The 16,474-nt window shown below is 38.1% G+C and overlaps 1 protein-coding gene across 3 annotated transcripts in view; it reads left to right on the top strand.

Moving 5' to 3' along the window:
• LOC106079668 (polycystic kidney disease protein 1-like 1) overlaps positions 1-16,474 on the top strand; it is a 360,015-nt gene that overhangs the window by 265,828 nt on the left and 77,713 nt on the right. For all 3 annotated transcript variants that reach the window (XM_056017219.1, XM_056017218.1, XM_056017220.1), the window contains 2 exons: positions 2,619-2,723; positions 10,098-10,303. In XM_056017219.1, the coding sequence (XP_055873194.1) occupies positions 2,619-2,723; positions 10,098-10,303 (311 nt within the window). The remainder of the gene's footprint in view (positions 1-2,618; positions 2,724-10,097; positions 10,304-16,474) is intronic.

The following is a 16,474-nucleotide window of genomic DNA, read 5'->3' as shown; positions in this document are numbered from 1 at the left end:
TAGATTAATTTCACAATTCGCTATAATTGGAAACTTTCGTACTTATGCTACACGAACTCTTGCGCAGATGTTTATTAGCCCTCGTGATTCATCAAAACATTGGTGTTTACAAAGATATGTTTTAGTTTAATTAAACCTTGTGACAAAATGAAAAATATTTTTCCCTTTGAGGCCATTCAGAAATATTTTATTTATAAGAAATACCTATAGTTCTAATGGTTTGTATGAGATTTATGTTAGATTTATTTTCACGAGCTGTAAAAAATGTGAATTTTTCGAATTTTCTTTCAAATTTAAAGATAATCTACTTCCTAGTCCAAACCTCCCGCAGGATAGCAGCGGGTAGAGAATGAACCCCCGGACCATAGAGACAACCGAACGACAGTCCAGCATCCATACCGCACGACTAGGGATTTGCTATTGGACACAGTGATGCAAATGCAATAAGAACTCGTCCGCAAATGTTTTGTAGTCCTCGTTATTTTTTCTGGCTAAGGATTGTGACGTAAAATGAAAGATATTTTTCCACTTTGACGTCATTCGGAACTATTTCTTTCAAAAAAGTACATCGATCCCTCGCTTGGTTACATGATTTGTTTGACAACCATGGTGGATGATATATAGTCTTGGTTAGGTTGTTCTAATTTTTTTATAAAGGAATAAAAAAATTTAACACCAAACGTTTATTTTAAATCGCTCTTCTGAATTATATTACATTAAGTTAATGTCCGAAAGTCTATTATCGAGTTTGCATTGTGCGGAAGCTGCATCCACGAACTGGGGAGCCCGAGAAGACATGCTCCGATCACTGTATTTAGGAGCAGTCCGATTATAGATAGACTACAGCCTACCTGTGCAAATTTATGGCTCTGGGACTACTCTTGAAAACTTGATAAAATACAGTCCCAAGCACTAAGATTTGTCTGTGGAACCTTTAGGACAAGTCCAGTAAATGCGGCTGAAAAAATGTAGGTCCACTAAACCTTAGGAGGGAAAGGTCAGTACTGATCTGCTTTGAGCGGTATAAAAGGCTGGATGAATACCTCCCAGCTAGAAAACTAGTGGATGGTTGGAGATGCAGAAGACGTATTCAGATGCAGTCTTTTATGCATCATGCCACTAGACTATCTGAAAAAGCTGTCCTCTCCACCTACCGACAAATCATTCAACGTTTTCATCCCCTTCCCCCTTGGTGTCGCCCAACGACCCCAGACATACGCTTGAAACTAGTAGACCCTAATGCCACTAAGCAAAGTCGTTCATCTAACGACCTTCAAATTCTAGCATTGGAGACCATTAATACCTTCAAGCCCAGTGCTTTTTTTGCATACACTGATGGGTCGGCATTGATAGATTCTGGAAGAGCAGGCTATAAAGCCTACATCGACTTTCATGGCTCTCACTCAGTCAAAATCTTTGGACCATGTGGTAGTTTTTGCAGTTTCGATGCTGAGACCATGGCAGTCTGTGAAGCCTTAAAAGTCATTGACTCTCAACTCGGTGAGGAACATTTGAGGGCTACACAGATTGTTGTGGTCAATAACTCAAAATCTGTACTACAGGCTTTGCAAAGCCCCGGACCATGGCCCCCCAATATCGACACTGTCATCATGGCTTCACACAACATTAAAGAACGCTATGGCACCCCTGTAATAATGCAGTGGGTACCGAGTCACATATGTGTGACTGGCAACACTGTTGCAAACTCCTTGGCCCACCAGGGAGGGCAAATTTCACCCACTGAACAGGCTTTAAGTTTTCATCATGCTCTGGCTATAATTCAAAAACAGAAATGGATAAGTGGTTTGAGTGCTGGTACAATTCCCAAAAAGCCCGTGGAGTCTGGGAGCACATGAGGCGCCCTGACCGCACTTCCCCGTGGTGGAGGCTGTCCAGGCCTTAGCAAGCTATTATAGCACAGTGCAGGACAGGCCCTTGTCCTGTTGGCTCATATTTCTCACGGCTATGGCCAAATTTCGATTCACGGTGCCCCCGCTGCGGGGAAGAAGAGGAAATCGTGCCTCATATTCTGTTTGACTGCCCCAGACTTGCTGATCTCCGTCTCGACAGGTCTGGGAAACCAAAAATTCACTACGCAAGACAGCAGGGTTTCTGTCCAGGGCTTTTTCAAGAGGGAATTTGAGCCTCCCAAGCCCTCACTCAAATGGAGTTTGATGATGATGATGATGATGATTTTCGAGTTTCCTTAATAAAGGTTACGAAAGTAAATCTTATGTACCAATCTAATTGTTGTTCACTTTATTAAAGATATAGGATTATGTCTGTTGTCATTTCGCTGCCATATAACTTTTTTTTCAAGAAAAAACAAGAACATGGTTTAAATATTTCTATCAATGGGCAGATCCGAATATGGACCACCTATGAGTTTGTGTGATAGCATTTATACTTGTTTCTATTAATCAATGGCTTAATTATTTTATTCAGTCAATCAAAAAATGTGTAACTTTCTAGATCAACTTTGCCCATCAATACTTTGATGTAATTATTTAGTATCAATTAGATTTAAAAAAAAAAAAAACTTTATTATGTAGTTGATATTAGTATATTTTTGTTATTACTACTATGACCATCTTTATTTTGAACTGCATCAATATTAGGGAATTACCATCATCTGTGTCATATTCTATACCATTGTTGAAATAAATGCCATAATACAACAAGGCATTTACGATTATCTGAAAAGTTTCTGGAATTGGCTAGAGGTTAGTGATTCTTCCTAAATGTATTATAATAGATATATCACACATTAGAATTACAATTTATTGACACTTATCAAATATTTTGGAATCTTTATCTTATATTTTAAATTACAGACGATTCTTCAAAAAAAAAGAAGGTAATTACGACCTACGCGTATCCACCCATGTGTCAATCTAGTTGTGGTATTTGCAGGTCTAGTTGTGGTATTAGCAGGTCTAGTTGTGGTATTTGCAGGTAATCGAAGCGCCACACGTATAGTTCTTATTAAACGCCAGTGTGCAGTTGTCACGTGATTCGAGTTTCCCACGTAGGTACTGGCAGGTCTTTAAGGTCCACAGCAACAGGCTTGGACGAAGATCAAACGTGTCTCGATCTGTCCGGTTCACTGAGGTACTCCTAGCAGCTACATCAGTAGTAAGAAGCAAAAAAAAAAAAGAAATCTTAAAAAAAAACAAAGCTTATCTAAGGAAAAGAACCGCTAATTACTGCCATTTATCTGAAGATAGCTGGGTTTAGTTCCCTTTCTGCTTTATAAAACAAAATTAATTAATTAAGACTAATTTAAAAAATTGTTTAATTTTTGGATTGATTCGTGCATGGTCATCGACTATAAATAATTATGCAAAATTTCAACTTGATCCGAGAAAGGGAAATTGGAGAAAAAACGTGACAAACGTAAAAAGGCATTAAATCCATATTTGCATCCACATCTCTCATTACGAATGAATTTCCCAATATTTTGATATCCAGAAAATAATTAATCACCAACAGTTAATTAGTTAATATTTTGATTGATTCGTGTCTTGTCAGGTTCAATGAATAATTGTGCGAAGTTTCAACTTGATCCGAGAATGGGAATTGGGAGAAAGACATGTTCAAACTTTTTACAAACAGACAGAGTGACTTGATATAAACTTTGTAAAAAACACTCGAAACAACTTGACACAATTAAAGAGTACAAAATCCCTATCCCTCAAAAACTTCCAGGTTCATTTTGTCCACTTACGACGTGGCAACAAGATATTAGACTCCACTGCCGACAGGTTGCGACGTGGCAGGTTACAGTTGAGGCCTTCTATGACGATTGGTCTCGACTCAACTCTTCTAGTCCTGTCACGTTACTCCCTTAAGAGTTACGGTTTGCTGGCTTTTTACTCAGACCAACAACATGCTTCACAAAAAATCAAGTAGAAGATTAAGACTAATCTGTTCAGAACTATTTTAGATTAGCTTGTTATTTTAACACTTGTATTTATGTCTGTTATATTATTATCCTGAGCATACCTCATGTTTTTAACAGCACTTGATAAATAAAATTATTGTAATTATTATTATTATTATGTTCAATAGTCCATATATAGTGTCTCATCTCACCGTTTTTTTTTTTTTTGCGGTATCAAATCATACCAAAATGTTACACTATTTATAGATCTAATTGTAAATTGAGAGGTCAAATTGTGCCTAAATAAAATCCTAACTTATGATTCAAGGGAATTTAGTTAAATAAGCTAGTTAAGAACGGTCTTAATTTTTATTTTTTTTGCGAACATTTCATAACATATGACATGAGATAATGTACACAAAAATATCAAAAATATCAAAATATCAAATCAACTTGGTTCAGTATATCAGTAAACTTAACGAAAAATAATCATTAAGACTCTTTTAATGAATAATACCATTGTTTATTAGTTAACAGTTAAATAATGCACAAGTGACAAATCTCAATTGATATCGCTTCACGTCGTGCATTATTTGCAGAAAAGAAATCTAGCATCTACATCGATACTTTCTAGTATTTGTGACTTCACTGGCATTAAAGCCATGATAAGCCTTTCTTGCGTCATTGTGCTCCTGAGATAGTTTTTGATGAATTGAGCCCTGAGAATGATCTCTCACATGACGTAACGGAAGCGGCCTGAGTTAGCGGTATTCGGAGGAGGTTGCAAGGTTTGAGCACACGTAATTACCATATGAAGCCTGTTTCCTCAATATGTCTATTGGTGATTGTATTACTGGTTTGTTGATGAAAAGTGCTCTAGCATCAATGACATCATTGAAAAAGCGATTTGCCATTTATTTCATCATACAAACAGTCTTTGGAATCTGCCTTTCATCTCCATATGAAATCTGTCCAACACTTCTGTCTCAACACGTTTGAATGCTATTGACAGTCCTACTTTAGAACTTAACTTTCCATCAAGTCTTTTCTTTCTTCTGGTTGTTTTGATTACAGGGAATCCATAGTATTCACTACCTTCTTTTGCTTTTTCGATGGATTGGGTTTTTGTCAGTTTCTCATCATTTTGCAGAAAGCATGAAAGGGTACTAATTTCTTCAGCAGCTTCTCGTATATGCAGTCCAGACTTTTTTAGTTTCTTCTGAACTATATTAATTGGGTGCAGGAGCTTTGACCAGAATTCCAGATCGGCAAAAAATTCTTAATTTTCCACTGCATGACGAAGATTCTGTGCTAATATTAAATGGTATTACGTCATTGTTGGTTGTTTATGTTTTGTGCGAAAGCAAAAGTATGCAAAGCATACAAAAGTGGGAAAGATCCATATCTAGTTATGCTCGCTCGAGTATAGAATTCTCCGATAAGTGGACTGCCGTATTCACCATCACAACTGCTGACGAGTAGAAGACTCAGGGAATCATTCCAACTGATCCCAAATTATTGAAACTATCGGTAGCTGAAAATGCAGAGATATTACTCAACGAACGACAGATGAAAAGCAAAGTGAAATACGATGCAAAAGCAAGACTAGCTAAAGATTATTCTGTCAGAGAGTTCGTCTAGGTCAAACATGGCAGAAAGCAGTTGTCATAAAAAACATTCAGCACCCAGATCTTACATCATAAAGACAAACGATGGAAAAACATACAGAAGAAATCAACGCTTTTTAAATGAGTTTCGATGAAGACATCTCTGGGTACTATGATGCCGATGAAGACAATGAACTGCAAACTGTTGGAACAAACGAAACAGACAGTTATAGACCAACGTCTAGAGAACTTGTGCCAGTCAAGACAACCTGAAGTGGACGAATTGTTAAAGTTCCTAGTAGATATCACTCTTAAGAACTTTAAAAGGAAGGATGTGATAATAACTTCAAAAGGAAGGATCTGCTAATATTTTGGATATTACGTCATTGTTTGTTGTTTATGTTTTGTGCGAAAGCAAAATGATTAGATGGAAATAAAAAGAGAGTTTCCATTGGATTGAGGAAAGATGAATAGAGGGGTAATAACTCGAGTGTGAAGTTTAATTCTGAAATTATAGACGCCAAACCCGAATAATGGACTATTCTAACATTATTAAGAATAACTTTTGGATCTGTTCTACTCGATTATGTAAATTTCGCTTCAAGGTTAATAAGTGTAGACATAAGATACTCGCCATTTAGATCTATTATTAGTAAGGGTAACAAGATACCTGGAATTCGCTGTATATCATGCAGTTTTATTCGTGGCAACAAAGTTTTAAATGTAAAACTAACTTTTAAAAAAACACTTTGATCTCTGTGGGAAAAAATATTTTTAAAATGTCAACAAAGTCAACGTACTGATAGACCTAGATCTAGGTTTAGTCTTGTAATAAATTTAATCCATAAATGTTGAAAAAAAAAGACTCACGTTGACACTATTTGTCAATCAAATATATTAATTTATGTATTTACAAATAAATTTCGGACACCCATTTGGGCCCCCCCTTCTTAGGTACGCCATTGCATCTAGAACGCCTGGATGGAGCGCTTGAGCTCCCCCAGTGGCGCCAAGCATTATTTCCGGTATTAAAAAAAGAACTTAAAAAATGCATATTCTTAGGTATCTACAGTGCTACCTTTTAGCGGCCCCCGAAAGGGAATAGACCGTATTAGTTTTGTGTGGTCTGTCTGTCTGCCCTTTGTCCGTCCTGTTTAGATCTCGTAAACTAGAAAAGTTATTGAAATTCCGGCATCATGATATTTTTGACATTTCAAAGTTCTACTTTTTTCTTTTCTGAAAAATCAACTATGCAAAATACACCATTTTTACAGATATTCACTATTAATAGTAACAAACACGGGAGGCTATTTAGTAAGGGTGATGACTATTTACCATATTTTGAACACATTAATGCAAACGGTTTGAGATTTTTGTTCAATAAAAATTGTTTTGTACAAATGTATTGCTAAGTTAAGTAAGTTCTGTTATACTAACTATTACATTTCCAAAAAAAAGTTTACTTTTTTTAAAGAGAAAAAATCTATTTAATATGCATATAGGTGGAACGTAATTTAAAACAACAATTATTAATAAGCAGTTTTTCATATTATCGCGTGTACTGCATAGATACCATGCACAATTAACAAAAGGAATTTTTTTTTTCGAAATGTATTATTTTTTTCTTGAGGCTTTGAATAAGAGTTTGGCCCTTTACAAAACAATTAGATAATCATTCTATGACATCAGTTAAGCCAGGTTCACATTTAACTTCACTTTTACTTTCACCAATACCTAGAACTGCTGGACCGTTGCGGCACCACACAAGATCTGTCAACCTTCTTTCTCCATTCTTCTCGTCATTTGCCTTTGATAGAATTTCATTCTGATATTCTTTCTTAAAGTATTGAAACCTGCCTGAGTGGACCGATTTTGAGTTTTTGTTTCCACACAAACTGTCTTTGTAACCTGGTTATTTCAAAAAATGTATGTCAAAAATCGAATCTGCTATTCACTTCAATTCATTAACGGAGCCTAGCGACTGGTAGAAATAGTGGTTTTGCTTGATTTTTTTTTTTTTTTTTGGAAGGGGAGGATAACCATTTGGCCGCCTTGGGCATATGCAAACTAGAAAGCCGCATAAGGCCTCTGATTGGCAGGGGCGTAGCAGGCGACTTAAAGAAAAAGTTAAACTGCGAAACTTGGATGAAATCTGTAGTTACAGTTGAACTGATCATGAATCGTCCTTGATATACATTTGTGCTAAGGGAGCTTTCATTGAGGACGCTTTGACTGAGCTAAAAAAAAAGGAAACGATTAAAGAGAAAAGACAATTTATTCGAGACTTTGTTTCCATCTAATCATGAACATTTCATTTTGTTGAACGTTTATGTCATGGGCGTGAATACGTTAGAGAAGTTAACGCTATTTGAACTTGCTCTCTGTTTCAGCTATTTGTTGAGTTAGATAGAGATCCTACAGGCAGGCTTTTAATAAATTGCGTAATTCTATTTTTTCGGTCTTTATTTTTTATCTTTCTGTCATTTGGGGCATTTCAATTATTTTGCATTGGGCCCACAATCACTTAGATCGGCCATAGAATTAGTTGTAGCTTTGATTTTCCTTTTGTTAAAAGTTGGAGAGGATTAACCTCAAAACCCATCTTGGCTACGCTCATGGAATTAAGTGATTGTAGTTGGCTTAAATTGTTTTTATCGAAAAGGGGAGTATTATCTTAAAACTATTTTTGGGGATGGGGATTTAGACCCAAAACAATCTTAAAACCCCCTTTGGCTACACTCATAGAATTCGTTGATTGACTGATTGTAGTTTATTTTAGTTTTATATTGAAAAGGGGTTTTTAACCTCAAAGCTCTCTGGATGGGTGTTTTCAACTAAAAACACGCTTGTGGGGGGTTTAAATTAAAACTAAAAACAAATTAATTCCCGTTATCTTATTCATGGCAAACCAGTAACACAGACTAAAAAAGCAAAATACCTAGGTGTTATAATAAATGAAAAACTGTCATGGAATCCCCATATTGATAAAACTATTTTAAAAAATCAAACAAAGCATTAGGGTTTATTAAAAGAAATTTCTATAATTAAAAAAAGAACATAAATCTAAAATTTATTAAACCTTTGTTAAGCCAATAATTGAATATGCATCCTGTGTTTGGGACCTCTCAACTCGAGAAAACATTAAGAAACCGGAAAAGACACAAAATAGAGCAGTGAGATTCATACAAAACGAATATTCACACATGACTAGAGTAACACCTTTAGTAAAATCACTAAATTTAGAAAGCCTTCGGGATAAAAGACTTTAAAGTAATGTAGCAATTATACATAAAACGCTGAACCATAATCTTCAAATACAAAAACAAAATTTAATAAAAATAGTTAGAAAGACACAGTCCTTAGGGGACTGCAGGCACGACATGGCCTAAATTGTGCCGATGTGCCTCAAATCAACAAATCAATCAAACAAATCAATAGAAAGACACAAAGATAAAGGCTCATGACTCGTTCCATATGCTAGGACAAATTTTTACAAATGCTCCTTCTTCCCTAGTGCTGTTAGAGCATAAATGGGTTGCCTGAGCTAGCCTGGAAAACCAGTGACTTGGCAGAATTTAGGTCATTGGTTAATATGCATGACTAAATGCATGATGCGTAGGACGTAATTATTTTCTTTTTTTTTTTGAAGTAACGTCTGTATTATAAAGATAAGAAGATAAGATAATACACTCTGGATGGGGTTTAGACTCAAAACCCCTCTTATCGTCAAAACCATCTGTTGGGGGAGGTAATATCAGAACCATCGGGAGGGGGATTTAAACTCAAAACCCTTCTTGGCTACGCTCATAGAATTTGGTGACTGTTGTTTGCCTTAGATTTCAACTCAAAACCCTATGAAGGAGTAAAATCCCTCTTGGCTGCACTGGGGCAAGTGATGGTTTAACATTAAAATCTCACCTACAATAAACAAAAATAAGTAAAAAACCAGCCGGCGACCCTTAGGCAGTTTGCAGCACAGCTTGCGACCCCGCTGATTCCAAACTTTATCGGTACTTGCCGTTTCTTTGGAAATATCAGCTACGTATAGAGGGGGGAACTTTTGTGTGGGTGACAACATTCCAATCATGGTTAATGCCCAGACAATCATCTCATTTCTATTAGATAATCTTTAGCAGCTTCGCGACTGAAGGAGTGAAACTTTTACAATATTGAGAGTTACAGTTGTAAGGGTAAATTCTTCCTCTTAGGTAAGCTTTTTTACAAACAAATCACACTGAACTAAAGTAGTAGAAGTAAACAATCGACATTATCGTCAAGATCAAAGTCGCTAGTAATAGTGTGACATTTTTCAGGTGTACATTTTTCCGTTATGCCCAGAAAATCCTTTTTTTTTCTGTGACCTTTTTCCCCAATGCCCTGTTTCCCGACCATAATTGTATGCGATACAACAATTTCCATTAAGACAGTCTTGTCTATCTTTTATTTTGAAACATCTAATAATAAATTGGATTATTAGGGATGATGTTATTTGTATGTATTATTGTTTGAAACTATAAACACTGCATTGTTTGTCTAACAGTTAGAGACAATACAATGTTTCACTTAAAATTCAACAACATGAGGAAAATATTGCCTTTCTTTTTCAGATTGCTGTTCTTTGTCTGACATATATAATTGGTATAATATACCTTTTTCGCTTAATTGCTTACCTGGATGCAATAAACATCTTCAGAGTATATGGACATGCTCGTTTCATAGATTTACAGACAGTTTTCTTTAGAGATAATGTATTCAATCACTGTATGGGATTATTAGGAGCATTGACCATCTTTAAAATGTTAAAAGTAATCTCGTAAGTACTTAACATCTACATATTCTTTTTTAATTTTGTGTATTTTTAGATAGATACAATTTTAACTAGTTCACAAGATAAAGAAGATTAATCAAAGTGCAAAGAATTCCCGAGTCTTTAGCTTAACCGAAGTAAATTTTAGTACCTATAGCTTATTGGATACATTCTAGGCATGCTGAGATACTGCTGGTGATTTGGATGTGAATAATTGGTCTAAAACTGACAGCAGATAGTCGTTGTTTAAAAGTATTAAGTGTCTGAATGAGTTATATATTAGCACAAAATTTTGAGACGTCCAATTCAAAGTAAAGTAAATCGAATGAACGGAGTGTTGAAAATGATGGACGAATTGTAGTGATGGAAGTGTGTAAAGCGTTCACGTAATTTTGAAAGTGTGTGAAGTGTTCACGTAGTGTTGGAAGTGTGTAAAGTGTTCAGGTAGTGTTGGAAGTGTGTCAAGTAGTGGTAGTGTTGAAGGTGAGGGTTTTTTTTTATTTTGGACCCACACTTGCACACTTGCACAAAGGCACTGACAGGCACAGAGATATGAAGTGAGCATCTAAAGCAATTTATACAGTTATATACATGATTATTCGATGGTAATTTACATTGGGCTTCGATGTGACATAACGTATACATTGATCACCATAAGAAGTTATGGGACAAGTAGTCCGAGTGTCATTAGGCCTATTCGCTTAGCTTTATCAGAGTCTGGTGCAGCCGTAAGAAGACTAGTGTTGCTGGTGCTGACGCTGTCTGCTGGTAGGCTGGTGGAATAAGCCCAGGCCGTGGGCAGTCCAACTGTCTGTAGAGGCAGAGATCAGCTGCGGCTACTGACAGCGAAGCCAGTGACGGGTCTTGGCAAGCTTTGTTGATTAGACTTCAGGGTAGAAGATGAGCAGGTCTGCAATGAGTATGAGCTGAGAACCTGATGAGGTATGAGCAGAGTTGAGATATCAGCAGATGAAGACAGAACCTATAGATATAAAAGCTGCAACGATATGATAGAGAAGCTTGTTAGCCATAATAACAACACTGTGATGTAGATGCCGTTCTGAGAAGGACATCTTCAGAATAATAACATCATAAAGAAACTATAAGCCAGTTTCTTAAATTATAATATTCTAAATATAGCTAAGGGAGTTAAACAGCTGACCATATGGATGTTACCTTCATCTGGATCCCTGGAGGGAAATGAAACCTCAGACAGAGAAGCAAAGAGAACCCTAAATCAAGCGGTGTCAGGAACCATAATAGAGTATTGCCTCTGCCACCTGTGGCAGGATCGGTGGGACGCACCCACAAACTCAAACAGATTGTGGCGGATTTCAGGTGGCGGCCCACATCTAAAGGTCTGTCAAGGCGTGGAAGCACGACCAAGACCAGACTTAGGATTTGCCACACCCACATCACACACTCATTTGTGCTGAAGAAAGAGGAACTCCCTCTTTGTGAGTACTGTGACCTCACCATAGAACATATCCTCATTGATTGCCCCAAATACCAGGATATTTGGGGGATTTTTTTAGAGCGCACTACTTAAAAACACTGTTTGATAATGTTAACCCTGGGCTTTGTCCGGGAGGTGGTATTGTCTGGGAAAGTTTGATTTGTGAAATTGTGAACATATTGTTACGAATCTCACTATCCAGGCTCTCTGCAAACTGCACCATACACCACCAACGTAAAGAACTTGACAACTCAGGGCTCCAGAGTAACGTAACACTTTAATAGTTGAATAAATAACAGCCAATACTGCACAATTGGCAACACTTACACTGTACAAATATCTCTCCGATAACACCGTACCGCCGTATCAACTCTTGCACTGACCTCTCCGTCTCGTTCCGGGCTTGCACTGGGTTCAACAGTTCAGGACTGACTTTACACACTAGGCTCGTTGTGTCGGACTCGATCGCAGACCAAGATCAAGACGCCAGTCGTCTCAACTGTACTTGACAGTACTTCGCACTGAACCGTCGTAATGATCCGTACAGAACCACACCGCTGAACTGTGCTGTAGTCGACCGGACTGTAGTGAACCGGGCTCTGAACCCCTGCCGTGAACCGTCTTGACAGCGACACCTCCGCTCTTATATAGGGTCCCTACTGGCCTTCTCGAACCGGACAGAACGCCGCTCGACGTTTGTAGGTGGTCAGATGACTACAACTCTCGTGACACTCCTGAGTTCTGTTCACGACGTCGATCCTTCCCGGACCACCGTCGATCCTTCCCGAACCGCCGTGTTGACACTCGTCTCGGCTGACCGTCGTAACTCGTCACGGTTGACCGCTCGTCTAGCGCAGGCCTGGGGCGATTTGCGTCGGCTGACTACACTCACACCACTACCCCCATCTGTGCCACCACCAGGTTTATAACAATATAATCGTTACAAAAGATTTCTTTTAAATTATTAAATTTGTAATATCTTTACTATCTGAACTGTGGATAGACTTTGTTTTTAATGACTTAACAATATAACATTTAGCTCTTGTGGTATGAATGGAGAGTAACTCTTGAGGGATTACGGGCACGACATGGCCTAAACCGTGCCGATGTGCCAAAAACTCAAAACTCAACTTAATAAGAAAAAAACATATCCCGTCAAGGAAGATAACAAATAATAGGACTAAGGTCACGTTAGTGACTTTGTTGTGTATCAATTGCACTGTCAGATAATGGCGTGAGATTACAATGACCAGAATTCACTTCTATACATTTAATATTCAACATCGATTTTGTATTATTGAAAGAAAACTTCATTGCGACCGTGAATACTTCACCCATTTCCAACACAACGTGAATACTTCACCCATTTCCAACACAACGTGAATACTTCACCCATTTCCAACACAACGTGAATACTTCACCCATTTCCAACACAACGTGAATACTTCACCCATTTCCAACACAACGTGAATACTTCACCCATTTCCAACACTACGTGGTCACTTCACCGACTTCCAACACTACGTGAACACTATTCACACATCCAACACTACGTGAACACTATTCACACGTCCAACACTACGTGAACACTATTCACACGTCCAAAACTACGTGAATAATTTTTGTAACACTTCTAACACTACGTGAACACTTTTCACACGTCCAACACTAGGTGAACACTTTTGACACTTCCAACACTACGTGAACACTTTTCACACGTCCAACACTAGGTGAACACTTTTGACACTTCCAACACTACGTGAACACTTTTCACACGTCCAACACTACGTGAACACTTTTGACACTTCCAACACTACGTGAACACTTTTGACACTTCCAACACTACGTGAACACTTTTCACACGACCAACACTACGAGAACACTTTTGACACTTCCAACACTACGTGAACACTTTTGACACTTCCAACAATACGTGAACACTTTTGACACTTCCAACACTACATGAACACTTTTGACACTTCCAACACTACGTGAACACTTTTGACACGTCCAACACTACGTGAACACTTTTGACACTTCCAACACTACGTGAACACTTTTCACACGCCCAACACTAGGTGAACACTTTTGACACTTCCAACACTACGTGAATAATTTTTAACACTTCCAACACTACGTGAACACTTTTGACACTTCCAACACTACGTGAACACTTTTGACACTTCCAACACTACATGAACACTTTTGACACTTCCAACACTAGGTGAACACTTTTGACACTTCCAACACTACGTGAAAACTTTTCACACGTCCAACACTAGGTAAACACTTTTGACACTTCCAACACTACGTGAACACTTTTCACACGTCCAACACTAGGTGAAAACATTTGACACGTCCAACACTAGGTGAACACTTTTGACACGTCCAACACTAGGTGAACACTTTTGACACGTCCAAAACTACGTGAACACTTTTGACACTTTCAACACTACGTGAACACTTTTGACACTTCCAACACTACGTGAACACTTTTGACACTTCCAACACTACATGAACACTTTTGACACTTCCAACACTAGGTGAACACTTTTGACACTTCCAACACTACGTGAACACTTTTGACACTTCCAACACTAGGTGAACACTTTTCACACGTCCAACACTACGTGAACACTTTTGACACTTCCAACACTACGTGAACACTTTTCACACGTCCAACACTACGTGAACACTTTTGACACTTCCAACACTACGTGAACACTTTTGACACTTCCAACACTACGTGAACACTTTTGACACTTCCAACACTACGTGAACACTTTTCACACGTCCAACACTACATGAACACTTTTCACACGTCCAACACTACGTGAACCCTTTTGACACTTCCAACACTACGTGAACACTTTTCACACGTCCAACACTACGTGAACACTTTTGACACTTCCAACACTACGTGAACACTTTTCACACGTCCAAAACTAGGTGAACACTTTTGACACTTCCAACACTAGGTGAACATTTTTGACACTTCCAACACTACGTGAACATTTTTGACACTTCCAACATTACGTGAACACTTTTGACACTTCCAACACTACGTGAACACTTTTGACACTTCCAACACTACGTGAACACTTTTCACACGCCCAACACTAGGTGAACACTTTTGACACTTCCAACACTACGTGAATAATTTTTAACACTTCCAACACTACGTGAACACTTTTGACACGTCCAACACTACGTGAACACTTTTCACACGTCCAACACTACATGAACACTTTTGACACGTCCAACACTACGTGAACCCTTTTGACACTTTCAACACTACGTGAACACTTTTGACACTTCCAACACTACATGAACACTTTTGACACGTCCAACACTACGTGAACACTTTTGACACGTCCAACACTAGGTGAATACTTTTTACACGTCAAACACTAGGTGAACACTTTTGACACGTCCAACACTACGTGAACACTTTTTACACGTCCAACACTACATGAACACTTTTCACACGTCCAACACTACGTGAACACTTTTGACACTTCCAACACTACGTGAACACTTTTGACACTTCCAACACTACATGAACACTTTTGACACGTCCAACACTACGTGAACACTTTTGACACTTCCAACACTACATGAACACTTTAGACACGTCCAAACTAGGTGAACACTTTTCACATGTCCAACACTACGTGAACACTTTTGACACTTCCAACACTACGTGAACACTTTTCACACGTCCAAAACTAGGTGAACACTTTTGACACTTCCAACACTAGGTGAACATTTTTGACACTTCCAACACTACGTGAACATTTTTAACACTTCCAACACTACGTGAACACTTTTGACACTTCCAACACTACGTGAACACTTTTGACACTTCCAACACTACGTGAACACTTTTGACACTTCCAACACTAGGTGAACACTTTTGACACTTCCAACACTACGTGAACACTTTTGACACTTCCAACACTAGGTGAACACTTTTCACACGTCCAACACTACGTGAACACTTTTGACACTTCCAACACTACGTGAACACTTTTCACACGTCCAACACTACGTGAACACTTTTGACACTTCCAACACTACGTGAACACTTTTGACACTTCCAACACTACGTGAACACTTTTGACACTTCCAACACTACGTGAACACTTTTGACACTTCTAACACAAGGTGAACACTTTTCACACGTCCAACACTACGTGAACACTTTTGTCACTTCCAACACTACGTGAACACTTTTGACAAGTCCAACACTACGTGAATACTTTTGACACTTCCAACACTACGTGAACACTTTTCACACTTCCAACACTACATGAACACTTTTGACACTTCCAACACTACGTGAACACTTTTGACACTTCCAACACTAAGTGAACACTTTTCACACGTCCAACACTACGTGAACACTTTTGACACTTCCAACACTACGTGAACACTTTTGACACTTCCAACACTAGGTGAACACTTTTGACACTTCCAACACTACGTGAACACTTTTCACACGTCCAAAACTAGGTAAACACTTTTGACACTTCCAACACTAGGTGAACATTTTTGACACTTCCAACACTACGTGAACATTTTTGACACTTCCAACTCTACGTGAACACTTTTGACACTTCCAACACTACATGAACACTTTTGACACTTCCAACACTAGGTGAACACTTTTGACACTTCCAACACTACGTGAAAACTTTTCACACGTCCAACACTAGGTA

The sequence above is a fragment of the Biomphalaria glabrata genome, chromosome 18 (genome assembly GCF_947242115.1).
Source record: "Biomphalaria glabrata chromosome 18, xgBioGlab47.1, whole genome shotgun sequence".
NCBI classification, from domain to species: Eukaryota; Metazoa; Mollusca; class Gastropoda; family Planorbidae; genus Biomphalaria; species Biomphalaria glabrata.
The sequence above is the reverse complement of the archived record's forward strand: the minus strand, read 5'-3'. Positions and strand labels throughout refer to the sequence as shown.